The 13,183-nt window shown below is 39.5% G+C and overlaps 2 protein-coding genes across 3 annotated transcripts; one reads left to right on the top strand and one right to left on the bottom strand.

The window, feature by feature from the left end:
• The first annotated feature begins 601 nt into the window (after positions 1-601).
• Positions 602-12,496, top strand: LOC131428362 (uncharacterized). Its single transcript, XM_058592304.1, has 5 exons — positions 602-2,167; positions 2,231-2,640; positions 7,188-7,198; positions 10,473-10,888; positions 10,947-12,496. Exons 1-5 carry the CDS (start codon positions 720-722, stop codon positions 12,466-12,468), a joined length of 3,807 nt encoding a protein of 1,268 aa, XP_058448287.1. The 5' UTR covers positions 602-719; the 3' UTR covers positions 12,469-12,496.
• LOC131436089 (RUN domain-containing protein 1) lies at positions 6,314-10,262 on the bottom strand. 2 transcript variants are annotated; one of them, XM_058604576.1, is made up of 4 exons: positions 10,088-10,262; positions 8,115-10,018; positions 7,956-8,053; positions 6,314-7,730 (listed from the first exon to the last, which is right to left on the bottom strand). In XM_058604576.1, the coding sequence occupies exons 2-4, from the start codon at positions 9,891-9,893 to the stop codon at positions 7,526-7,528; spliced, it is 2,082 nt and encodes a 693-aa protein (XP_058460559.1). In that variant the 5' UTR covers positions 9,894-10,018; positions 10,088-10,262; the 3' UTR covers positions 6,314-7,525. The 2 variants fall into 2 exon arrangements, with proteins under 2 accessions (XP_058460559.1, XP_058460568.1); XM_058604585.1 differs by having other exon boundaries at positions 8,115-10,007.
• Positions 12,497-13,183: the final 687 nt, after the last annotated feature.

Here is a 13,183-nt window from a genome sequence, read left to right as displayed (position 1 = left end):
ATAGGGTAACGTGATAGGATGATAGGAATATTCGAAATGACCGTTAAAATGATTGAAGAATCAAATTTGAGTGTCCTGTCTGTTAGTCTGTGTTTTGCCGTTCCATTACACTCCAGCTAGAGGAATGGACGATGCTGACTAAGATAGGATTTCCAGCGAATGTCAACAATTTGTTACGGAATTCTAGAAAGTACTAGTATCGTTCATTTTAGATACTAAGCGAACGAGTATCGTTCATTTTGGATACTTTATTTGTTATTTCCAATCATTTGAAAAATGGTATCGAACCAAGTGTAATGCTCCATTCTAAATAAACATTAGATTTATCACAATAAAATTAGATCAACATGACCACCTCAGAAAAAACTTTTTTTTCCAATTCTGCTTTGATTTTTTAAATGAATTTGTCCATTTTTATAAGAAAACGTTAAAAATGAAGATGTAATTAAAAAAATTCCAATTTTTCCACACAAGTAGCGCCTCTACATCTCATTTTAGCGTCATTGTTCCAACCAATAATAAAACCTAACATCGTCTAAGTTTCTGACACCGTGTAGAAACAAACTCTTTTGTCAGTCAGTGTAGAGCGTATGTCAAATTAATCAAATCTAACATAAACAAGCGGACTTTGTATTTTATTTCATTCTTAAATTTTCTTTCGAGTTTCTAAAAGTGAAAATTGTATAATTGTGTTAGTTGTTGTGCATATTAATTGCGGAATGCAGAAAAAACCGACCCGTCGGGATTGCTTCATCCCGGGATGTTCATCGCAAATGGGACAAGTGGTGTTTATGAGTGCATACAAATCGGATGGCTTGCAGCGCTGGTGGAGTCAAACGGCTTGGGCACAAAAACGCAAAAATAAACAGATCCCCAAAAATTCGCGTGTGTGCGAAAAGCACTTCGAGGAAAAGTACATTGATCGTAGCTACAAAATGCCTCGTTTGTTTACGGAGGCCTGGCCCACGATGCATGTCAATTTGCCGAACCCAGTCGAACTGATAGGCAGATATAATACCGAGAAGAGCAATAGCGTTAGGGCGGAAGTAAATCCTCGAATCTACTGTAGACTGTGTGGCAAAAAAGACAAACGTCCGTTGGAGAATCAGTTGGATCAGCTAAAGGATGGCGAGGCGTTTTTAAAATTCTGTCTTGGACAATATTACTCAAAGGATCATTTTCCACAAGGGATTTGCGAAAATTGCATGGAAACGGCAGAATATGTTCTGAATTTTGTTAAACAGTGTGAACAAACACAACGCCGACTAGATGGGATTTTTGTTGCAAAAGAATTCCTGAAAACTGAACCCTCTTACGAGTTTCTAGAGGACATGAAACAAGAGAATGACGATGGTTCGGATTATGTTGATCAGCCCGGCAGTCCAGAAGTGCTCGATGTGAAACAAGAAAGACCAATTCCTGATGACGTATCGGAAGATGAAGACTTCGTCGTGTTGGAAGATGACCGAGTGAGCTCGGATTCGCAACAGTATGATGAGTGCAAACCCAATGTGACTCTCTCAGATTCTTTAACGATTGAACCGCAATCTTCTCACGCAAAGGTAACCTATGAGAGTGATATGGGAAGTGATTCCGATGATGAACCTGTGCAAAAACGCCACTATAGAAAGAAGCCTGGTCAGAAGCCTAAAAAGAATGCAGAATACGGGAATACAACATCGGAGATTGTAGATGATTTTCCAGTGTCAGACCAGGAAAGCGAATCGGAAAAACCCACGCCCCAACTTAAATCGAAGCGGGTAAAATCAACATCCGGGGCTGGTGAAACCAGTAGAATCTGCCCCATTTGTGGTAAGATCCTTGTGCACAAGGGTAATTTCACTTCTCATCTTAAAATACATAGCGATAAAAAAGATTATGTGTGCAACATTTGCGGAAAACAGTATTATATTCGGCGAGAGCTACAGATGCATATCGAGTCGTTGCATGAGAAGAAAACGTTTGTCTGTAACATCTGTGGAATCAAATGCGCCTGGCGGAAAGGACTTCAGAGACACATGAAAAACAAACATTCTGATGAAAGTTCACTCAAACATAAATGCACGTACTGTGGAAAGGCGTTCCTTCTGCCGAATCAGCTGAGACTACACGTTATGAAACATACTGGAGACAGAATTACCTGCGAAATTTGCGGAGCTGGCTATAGGTAAGCAAAAATGTAGACGACGAATAGAGGCAAGCTTATTGAGTTTATCAACTTTTTCCGCAGATTCAATTATATGCTAACCCAACACAAAATGCGTGAACATGGTATGGAGTTCAAGGGCGTCAAACTGTACAAAACGAGCAGCCGTTCACGCAAAACGGCCCAATCAAAATTAGCCTCAGAAGTCGGCTCTGCTGTTGCTACTATTGTTTCTGAAACGCAAACTGCTTCAGCACCTTCCAGTTCAGCGGTCCAGACGGTGGACACGAATCACGATTCCTTGTTGTCGTCGTCAGAATCATCTCAATCGCAACATATACAGCAACAGCAGCAGCCAGTACTACATCACCAGCAGTTGCAGCAGTATCATCACGTTACAACAGCGCAATTAGATCGAGTTCACTATCCGGCTGGGTTTATCTATTCCGCCGGTGGAAGTACTGCGATGATGCTTCCCCCGGGCAGTTACAACGGCTAGGCTGTCACGGTAAGTAAGATTGAGATCATGTTGTTCACTAATAAAACTATATTGCTATATCTAGGATAAATATATTTTGTGTATTGAGAGAAACTGTCCCAAAACAAAGTGTTTCCTTGGAGTCGTCTTTGACGATACGTTGCGTGCATGCAAGTTAGACGATTTAGCAAAGAGAATAGATTATTTCGACGACTCATTTTGAAATACGATTGAAAAATTGTTCGATCGTGTTTCAACGGTTGTACGACTTTCTCCCGAAAATCATTTCCTAGAAAATAAAGCAACGAAGTATTTTCCCCAGAATGTATCGTTCTCCAGAAAACCATATTCACGAAGGTACTAATTAGTAGAAAGACACACAACAGAATGTACCATTCCCCAGAATGCCATCTCCTAGAAGCTTTCCCCGAATACTAACATGCAAAAATGTCTGAAAATTTGGTAAAAAATCGATCATTGATGATTCAGTAACTTTCCGTGACGTGTTTGATTGATATTTAAGGAGAAATCGTAAGATGAAATATCAAATCCGAAGAAGTGAGGTTGGGTACTGTTTTGATATCTGGGAAATTCTTTGTTTTTATGGTTGGATATTGAGATTAATTGAGAAATTATGATCAAAAGCTGTATTATTAGTCTACTCATTGTTGTATCAGCGATCAGAATATTAAATTCTTCCAGTGTAACTGCGCTTTACTATGAACTATTTATCTAGATATTATGTAACATTCAATTAGTGTGTTTATGACAATGACTACCTGAAAATGAAAGATAAAAGCATGGTCTGAGAAAGAGCTGGTCTCTTCTTCGATTGGACTTCAAGCAAACAACATGTTTTATTTAACAACTACCGAAACACCCGAAAAGTTCTATCCAGATAATTATTGTTTCGCACATTATACTCATGTTTTATCATCTGAATCAAATCTGTATGTGAACTGAAAATTTCAAATTTTATCCGAGATTTTCAAGTGTATAGGACAATTTTAAATCATATGTTTGATGACAACACGTGAATAATTAATTTTTTTACCCATATTTGTATGGTTTTGCCATCTGCATTCGTACAAACGCAAGTTGAAAAAATTGTCCAAATTTTTTTTCCAAATACATGGAATATGTCAAAAGAATCATCATAACGCTATCTCGTGGTTATCACTCTAATTGGATTCTTCAATACCAGTTTTAAATTTGACAGTAGAACTGTTCGAATAAATTAAACTAAAACGGCTTGCTGAGGGCATATTCAGGAGTGTTTTAGTTCTAGATGCATAATTTATGTCAGTTACAAAATTTAAATCTGGATTTTATAACAAGAAAAACTGGCAGCCCCAGCAGTGTTTTACTCGTGTTTCAAATATACAAAAAAATAGAACGGCATCGTAGACCAGTTTTAAATTTGACAGAAGAACTGGTCGAATAAATCGCCCTTATTCTGAATAACGTCGTATCGTTTTTACGCTCGTATTTCATTTGTATTCCCCATAACGCTAGCAAAATCAAAGGTAGCTATGATTCGATCGAACCACATTCGATCGAAAAATCAATACGTCGTTATTCAGAATAAGGGCGAATAAAACTAGAACGGCTTGCTGGGGATACGTTTGTTTCAGTTTCAGTTAAATTATAGACCACCCAAATGAATCTCGCAGCTGCTGAATTTGCTCTGAGGATACGTTTAACTGACGCGTTATAGCAAATAGCTGTGCCATAAACAGATGTGACAGCTGTCACATCAAATGAGAAGAAGAAGAAGAAGAGGATACGTTTGTTTCAGTTTCAGTTATATTATTATCTTGAAGCTGCTAAACTTGCTTTAAGCTTCGCAATCATCTCGCGTACATTTATACACACTTATGTCGTTTTCGTTTAATGCCAAACCTCATCCAGTTTCCACACTAACTGCTGTCAAACCGTTTTTTTGAAGCTAGTTTCGAACCTAATATCAACGTTGTTGAACGGAGAATCGAGTCCTTTTCGAACCTGGTTTTTATATCAGGTTTGCTCAAATCCCCGTTGTCAAGTGTGAAACCAACACAGTTATGTGAAAAGTGTCTGTTTGATGCAACCGCCCCGGGCCAGTTTCAGTTTTTTCAAGCGAAAACGACATTTTCCCCTGAAACTCGTTTCGTTTCGAGTATGTAGATTCGCGTGCTTTCACAGTCGTTTTTGCTCTGTATAATCAATTAAAGTGATACTTTCCAACTGATATTTCGTTTAGTGTTTTAAAACCATCGTCTCTGTAAGATAAAGCCAGTAAGGCAATGAGTCAATCACTCAAAACTTTTCATTGCATGATCAATAACGACGCCGGCCACGACCGAAGGCTGTGCGACTGAGGCAGGGAAGGAATATTAGTCCGATACTCGTTTCTAGAAACCGTGGGTGCCACTGCATCTCCACGAATATCACATGAATAGGAGATGTGTTAGTAGGGATGGTAGAAAACCTGCGATATGGCTTCGTTTAACAAAGCGATCTCAATAGAAAATACGGTATACGAATCGATAAAGTCCCAGAATTCGCCGAATTACAGACAGCCGGGTGTCAGGAGATTTGGCCCTTCATTCATTTGTTCCACTTTTATCTTTACGATGAATAAATCATTCATAATATAATATATAATAATATATAGAACAAATCTCAATCCAAAATATTCAAATAAGTTTATCAGAGTAGCTGGCTGGCTAATAGTACTTGAAATAGTTTGAAATGTAACGTGTAATCTAACTAAATATCTAATATCGGTTATCAAGAGTGATATGATTTATTTACATTATTAATATAGTTATTAATAATAAGGCTTTCTACGGACTCCGTAACCGGCTGAAATCCCGTAGCCCACAGACGCGCACAAAACTTGCTTTATAGAAGTCGTTGATACTATCCTACATGGCAACGAGGCATGGTCTTTGAAGGAAACAGATATTCGAGTACTCGGCGTCTTCGAGAGAAAAATCCTGCGCTTGATATTCGGTGGTAAAGAAGAGAATGTAGAATGGCGCAGCCGCATGAATCACGAGCTGTACTAAGTATACGAACATGCGGACATTGTAACGGAAGAGAGAAAGAGAGAATGGCCTACGTGATGCTCAGCAGAGAACTTGGGACAGGCTCTTCCACGGAAGACAGCTCAAACAGTGACTTTTCAGGTTTAAAAAAACACTCGAGAGAAATATTCTGAAATCTTTCGTTCAGCACAATATGTTCGAGATAATTCCGATTTGAAAGATTCGCAAATACCTACATCTGATGTTGGTCAAAATTATGGAAAAAGAACTGAATCTCTTCCTAAAATTGTTGCTTCGGAGGATGAAATTGTGAGTATAAATGGGAGCAATACGTTTGATTCTGAAGGAAGCTATTTTGACGAGGAACTGAGATCGAAACGCAAACTATCCAAGAAGAATTATCGTAACGGCTATATCCAAAAATCGATTCAATGATAGTTTATCTTACATTAATAAAATTTGTGCCTGCATTGCCAGCACTAAATATTGGTGCGACGAAATTTCTCTTACGATACCTAAGACAGCAACAAAAAAAGAAAAGAAAAAACAGTGACAAAAACGCGAGCTGATAACCAATAGCCTCGCTGGTTAGTCATCTTGAACGATGTCAAAGAATCAAATGGTTTGAGAAGAAAGACGAATAAAGAATAACAGAAATTTAATTATAATTCTTTTTCATTTCTGCATACTGATACAGAACTTTACAAACATTTTGTTTATTAAATACTTTTCATATGTTACATCTGTAGCTTAACAACATTATATTGACTAGAATACTTTCATGAAGCTGCATAATTTTATTGTTTAACTTTCTGTTTTATTCATTCTCCGATATTTTTCGGTTTCTCCTTTGCTTTTTCTTGATATAATCTCCCGTCTACGAGGAAACGAAATTACTATAGTACGATAGGAACACTGAGAAAAATAGATACGCTGGCCTACTTGTTTAAAATTATTCTCGTTTCATGTTTCATTCAACTACACTTTCTTTAATCGTCGTTAACAATTTCATATCATCATATTTGATAGTCAATTAATACAATTTTTTTTTTCGGTATCAGAGCAATAACGAAAATCATAGTTTTAGCTTAGGTTCAAACTTATATCACGAAATAAATGTGATTTTTCAAGTATCACATTAAAAATTTTCATCGGAACTCATTCTAAAATTGTAAAGAAAAAAAAAATTAAGTTTTAAACCATGCGGAATTAAGCGTGAATGGCACTTTGGTAATCAGTTGGGTTTCAATTGCATCATGTTTTTGTGAAATCTATTTTTTCCATGCAGAAACGCACTTATACACTGGAAAAACTCTATAGCAGATAGCAAAAATTATCAAAGTTGATTGAAAATGAGTAATAGTTTGAATTCCCATGATTTGATCGTGCCTATTTTTATCAGTGTAGCTGAATTTTTTATTGCACCGGCATTCCATATAAATATCGTATAGTTAGTCATATTGGATAGGATTAGCACGCGGCCTAAATTTACTTTCTGAGGATGTTGTCGCAATGTTTTCTCTTATTGCAGCAATCTCGATTGTACGTGCTCTTCTATTGTTTAACAACTATGTGAGAGAAGTAAGCATATTTTTTATAGTTCTAACAGGAAACATGTGTAAGGGGGAATTTCTGGTTTGCTGGAAATGTGGAAAAAGGAATGTTGCACTGCTGTCCCATCATAGGAAAATTTCCAACGAGTCATTCTAGTTAGCAATAGTTTAAGGTATAGTCTTATTCTTCGCTTAGCGCTTCATGTTGAATCGCGAAGTGGCATTACCAGTTCAATTGAAACTGCTAATGCACTGATGAGTCGAAGACGAAACGTAAAAAAATGGGGTTTACTGTTTAGAACTGAGTCGGTTCATTCTAAATAAATATATCTTTGATATTTTTAAACTGTCGTATGGACAAATCTATCGGTAACTCAAACTGGTACTGGGTCAAACGGTCCAGCGTCTTTGTCGCATCACGGAATCCCGTATTCGCGACATAACTCCAGCTGGTGTAGTAAGAGCTGATCAGTTCCTTGCACTGGTAGATCAAGTGAAGCCACTGGCTTAGCTTCTGGGCGCTGTAAAAAAATAATAATAGTTACATTGTTAAAATAAGTAAAATGCTTACTAATAATAGAATAGAGGAGACACTATCGCAAAGCTGAAGCTGCTTAGCGGTTTATGTTGAACTGCTAGGTGGTATGACAATTCAACATAGACTGTCTTGCACTGACAAATCAAAGACGAAATGTAAAGAAAAGTTTTTTCTTTCATTACAAGAAACATTCTCGCTTTGTACTTACTTCAAAGCCGCACATATGAAAGCCTTGAACTGCGAGTTGTAGCTTCTCTTGTAAGGGCTATGTAATGCAACTATCGTACTGATAGTACTGAGCAAGCTCTGCAATTGAACAGTATTATTATAGAACACTATCGATCATCAGACAAAAAAGTACCAATACCTGTTTGTTCGACTGTGGCCTCCCATCAACCAAGTCCAAATTGAAACTCTCCGATAGCTTTCTCGCCGGAGTTGAGTTGTATCGGTCCCCGTTCTTAATGTTGTAATATATCAACAGTAGCTCCCAGACGTGCATCTCGGATTCATCAGCGCTGTAGGGCACCACTTCCTCGTCTTCTTCCTCCTGATAAAGTTGGGAAAAAATGTTCGGTTCCGCCGGTTCGTCTTCTTCCACGAAATCAGATTTGCGTCTGGGCGGAGTTGTGGCTGCTTTTGTCATCCGGGTGGTGTCGGTTTTTCTGCTTGTGTCACTTCGATAGAAGTGTTCCTGACTGGATTTCGGTTGACTATGTTGCTGCTGATGATAACCACCGCCGGAAAAACAACCCGAAATGAACGGCACAATGCTTCCGCTACTCTCGGAAATTCCTCGCAGTCCATGTTGCATCAGACCTTGAATGGTTTTTGCCAGCTGCTTCCGCACGATCATTGTCAGTTCGTAGCTTTTTCGCGAACTGTCCGTTCTCCAGTTCTCATAGTCCGTATTGGACGCATCCGTAAGTTGCATATCCTCTTGTTTTTCCATCGCCAGCGAAACCACTTCCTGTACGTCAATCTCCAACTTTGCCCGTATGTCACCCCAGCAGTTCTCCTTGGACCGTTTCATCATATTGCGTTGAAAACCGTCCTGATTCCTGTCGCTTCTACAGTTGATCTGTGATAGGGCAAACATTTGCAGTATCGTGCTTGCTTTATCCATCAATCCGAACGCTTTACTGTTGAGCGATTCTTTTTTCGAAGAGGTATCCCCAGTTGCCCTCTGTGTTTCGCTTTCACGTTGACTGGCGGCAAGTGATCGCAGTTTAGCCCGCTCTTGAGCTTCCGCACGACCAGCTGCTTCTGCTTTTGCTAGTTCCTGTTGCTGAAGAAAACGTTTTTTGATCTCCGCTTTCTCATTGGTCTGTATAAAATTTATGAATCGTTCTAGGTCTTGAATTTGGGTTTTAAGTTGCAGCACCAATTGTTCCTTCATCTTCAGCGGATTCACTAGTTGTTCATCCAGTGCTGTGTCCACCTGATTCCTTAGGTCCTCAGAAGTCAGCTGGGGAAGATCCAGTTCGTCCAAATTTAAATTAATTTTGTTTTTGATTTCATCGATAATCACTTTCTGTTTCTCTAGCAGAATCGTATGCGGAAGTATGCCAGTTCCGGACTCGTAAGCGTAACGTTCCAAATCAATGAGTTGAGTTTTCAATTGATCGATTAAAGCATACTGCTTTTTACGAAGTTTATCGACCGATTCGGAACCCTTATCCATGTTGGCTACCAGTTCTGGAATGTTCTTTTTAACTGGATTTTGTTGCATTTCCGGAATACCCAAAAACGCAAACTCTTCCAAGTTTTTCAACAAATGATCTCGCTCCTGCTGAGGTGCATCAACAATCTGACGTAGTCGCAGTTGCACCTGGGCAAAATGTGATGTTAGTGCCATTAAATTGGAGGATAAGGTTTCGTGTTCATCTTCCAGGGACCGCAGTCGATCGCACTCCAGTGCTCCGCTCGCCGAACATTCCGGCATTGCTATTTCCATGCTTTCGTCCGTCAACACGTTATTCGATTCGGAACTAAACGCCGAATCAAAATCGAATTCATCATCTGAAACCGGTTTTCGCAACAGCTGTTCGTTATCGAGAATCATTACACGCCGTTGGTCTTCCGTTCCTTCCGGAGGATCCGATGCAATACCACTGTACTCGTTCATTGCAATTTCCATGGACATTTTATGCGAAAGCAATTTATAGTTGATTGCGTGAGTGTGTGAAGTCGTCCACCGTTGTTGAACACTATTTTCGGGACTTTGTACTCCTACGCTTTCTGATTACGTGCTTTCTCGCTTGAATAAAACTGCATTATATCAGAAATCGTAAGAAGATGTCAAATGAAAAATTTTTCTTCGATTCAATCTCAACTCACATCCATATGTACACCAGTTTGGCGCCATTGGTCCGGTTTCCGGTTTTCCTTTCAATCACGATAAAGATACAATATTAAAGTTTTTATTGTTTGAACAAATGATAAAACAAGTTTTTCTTCAAATAATGTAAAACTTTTCCGAGGACAATATTGAGCCTGATGAAGAATGAAAAGTTTTGGCGTATTTGACGTTTTCCACGATTTTCCTTCGATTTATTTTCCAGCAGCCCTGCGGGAAAGCACACGCTGAGTTGCCAGTGGATCGGCACTCACGGAACTCACAGTTTACAAGAGTAAATCACGGTGAGTGCTGTTGCTGCTCATCGTGGGTGTTGATCAATGTTTATTTCGTTCATTCTCAAACACAAATCCTGTCTGTGTGTAGTGTTTCCCGTCCAGCTGTTGCAGGGAAATCATAACGATTGTATTAATAGCATTGGTTTGTTGTTTGGAAACCGTGTTCTGTCGAAGCAATAAAGCAATGATTCTCAGTAAAATATGCCGTTTGTGCTTATCGGAAAAGTCGCGGATTAAATCCATCTTTAGGAATTACAAACGTGAACAATTGCTCAATTTCATCACCGAAGTTATTCGGCTGGATGTTAGTGAAGGAGATGGCCTTCCGGCCAACATCTGCACACCATGTGCTAACGCGTTGATACGCATGAAGGAAACTATAAGGGTTTTCCGAGAAAATGAGCGCAAACTGCGGGATAAAGTTCTAGTAGCCGAAGAATGCAATCTGGGATTACCAGAGAGCACGAAATCGGTTGAAACCAGGGATACGGATGATACTAGCGTGTAAGTAAATACATTTATTTGTTCATGTTTTTGTGTTCTATTTTATTTTTACCTTTAGAAATTTACACGACTTGCTGAAGGAAGATATCGTACTTTCGTTTCCCAATTTGAATACTGCTGAAGATGCAAACGAAAGTTCACTGGAGAGCTTAGAATCGTTGGATGCTAAACATTTAGTTGCCATAGATGCATTCGAGGAGCTGAAATCTACCACTGACAAGGATCATGATTCCGTTGAACCGGAAAGTGATTTAGACTATGAACCTGATAAACCCCGATCAAAATGTAAGCTGAAAGGTATCCGCAGGAGCAGGACAAATGCAATCAATAAAGGAAAAGGTAAACGAAAATCTCGGCCCTCCGGGGACGAACAGAATCGACCTAAAGTGAACGATCATAAGTGCTACATCTGTCGTAGTGAATCGATGGGATCGGCCAAAGCGCTACTGGAGCATTTGACCACTCATTTAGATCGTACGCCGTACACTTGCACGGAATGTAAAATGGTCACAGTCGTACTGAAAAGCGTTCGATCGTTGAATGTCCATATGAAGATGCATGCCCAGCCGATGAAATGTGAATACTGCGATAGGCGATATTGCGATGACCGGGCCCGTGATTTTCACGTTAAAACGTACCATTTGGGTGAAAGCGCTCCCTGTCCGTCAACGTGCGATCAGTGCGGGAAAGTATGCAAATCGATAGCCGCCCTCAAGAGCCACGTGAGAGATCATCGGTTGAGTCTTGAGTGTGACTATTGCGGTAAAATTTTCCATAGACGCAACAAATTGAGAGAACACGTAACTCGGGTGCACGAGAAAGCCGAGAAGTACGAATGTAGTATGTGTCATCGGGTAGTGCATTCCTTGGAAAGCTATAACTCGCATCTTAAAATGCACATGAGTGAGAAAACCTATGAGTGTGATTTATGTCCTATGAAATTTTACACGGCCGGAAATTTAGGTTTACATAAAAAGATTCATTCCGGGAACGCAAACTATAAACCTCATAAGGATTGGAGCGGACACTACACGGTTACTCAACAGCCGGGCCAGGACAGAGTGTACACGTGCAAACTGTGCGGCAAGTCGTACACGAAGACAGTGATGAAGATAAACAATCATCTTAAGAACCACTTCAAAGATATTAAATGCGACCGGTGCGAGTTGAAATTCGTGAACGAATCTCAACTGAAAACTCACTACGTAGTGCACACCGGCATCCGGCAGTACAAATGCGATTTTTGCGGGAAAGATTTTCTACACAAAAACAACCTCACCCAACATTTGAAACTGCATCGGAACGAACAAAACTATGCGTGTGAGTTTTGCGGGAAACTGTTCACGTACAAGGAAGGTATGAAGGCTCACATCCGGAATCATCATCTGCGAGAGAGTCCGTATGAGTGCACTTGCTGTCGTAGGAAGTTTGTGGATAACGCTTCCCTCACCCGGCACATAGCCGCCGAACATGAAGAGCCACCAAAGCAGGTTTTTTTAGAACCGCCACCCATGATGGGAACCGTACCGTCTCAGGTAGCACCGTTCGATTACTCCGAAATAACGTTTCCGTTTATTTAGGTTAGTTATTAGTCAAGGTGTGTGCAATTGCAATAAAAAATCTATTTGAATCCATATTGATACTGTTTTTAAAAATCATCCTTTATTTTTCAATTTTCTTAACGCTTCGATACTGACTCGTCAGTGCAAACCAGATTATTTCGAACTGTTATGTCAGCTAGTAGTTAAACGTAAACCACTAAACAGTTTCTCGTGTGGATTACTATAGCGAACAGCTTTCTTTCAATATAACCATGTGGCCAGCTGATTGTTGTAGGTGACCAGCGATTTACATGGGTACAATCAGCGGAAATCAAATGAGAATCGGTGGAACGAATTCTCTGGGTTCGGACATGATTTTTCGAATGTCAGAGGCTGCCATTGTAAAATCGTGCACACGCACATTTCCAAGTCTCCGGTCTGACTGACAGACGAAGGTGTCATTAACTAAAAATTCTTCTAGTGCTCAATAGAAACATATTTCAAATGTCATCTACTGAAATTTCATGACATTCGGTTCATTAGTGTGTTACTTGTTGTGCTTTCAGTGACGCTTCTTTTGTAAGATCAAGCAAATCAACCAGTATTTACCGGTGTGCTGAATTAACACAAGTTACAAGTGAACATTGAAACACTGTAAAAACATCAAAAGTAAATGTATACCATGAGCACTTAAATATGGAAAAATTGTTTGCAAGTGAATGTCGCGTTTTCTCACAGCTAATTATATGCCCGG

This window comes from Malaya genurostris, chromosome 1 (assembly GCF_030247185.1).
Source record: "Malaya genurostris strain Urasoe2022 chromosome 1, Malgen_1.1, whole genome shotgun sequence".
NCBI lineage: Eukaryota > Metazoa > Arthropoda > Insecta > Diptera > Culicidae > Malaya > Malaya genurostris.
The sequence above is the reverse complement of the archived record's forward strand: the minus strand, read 5'-3'. Positions and strand labels throughout refer to the sequence as shown.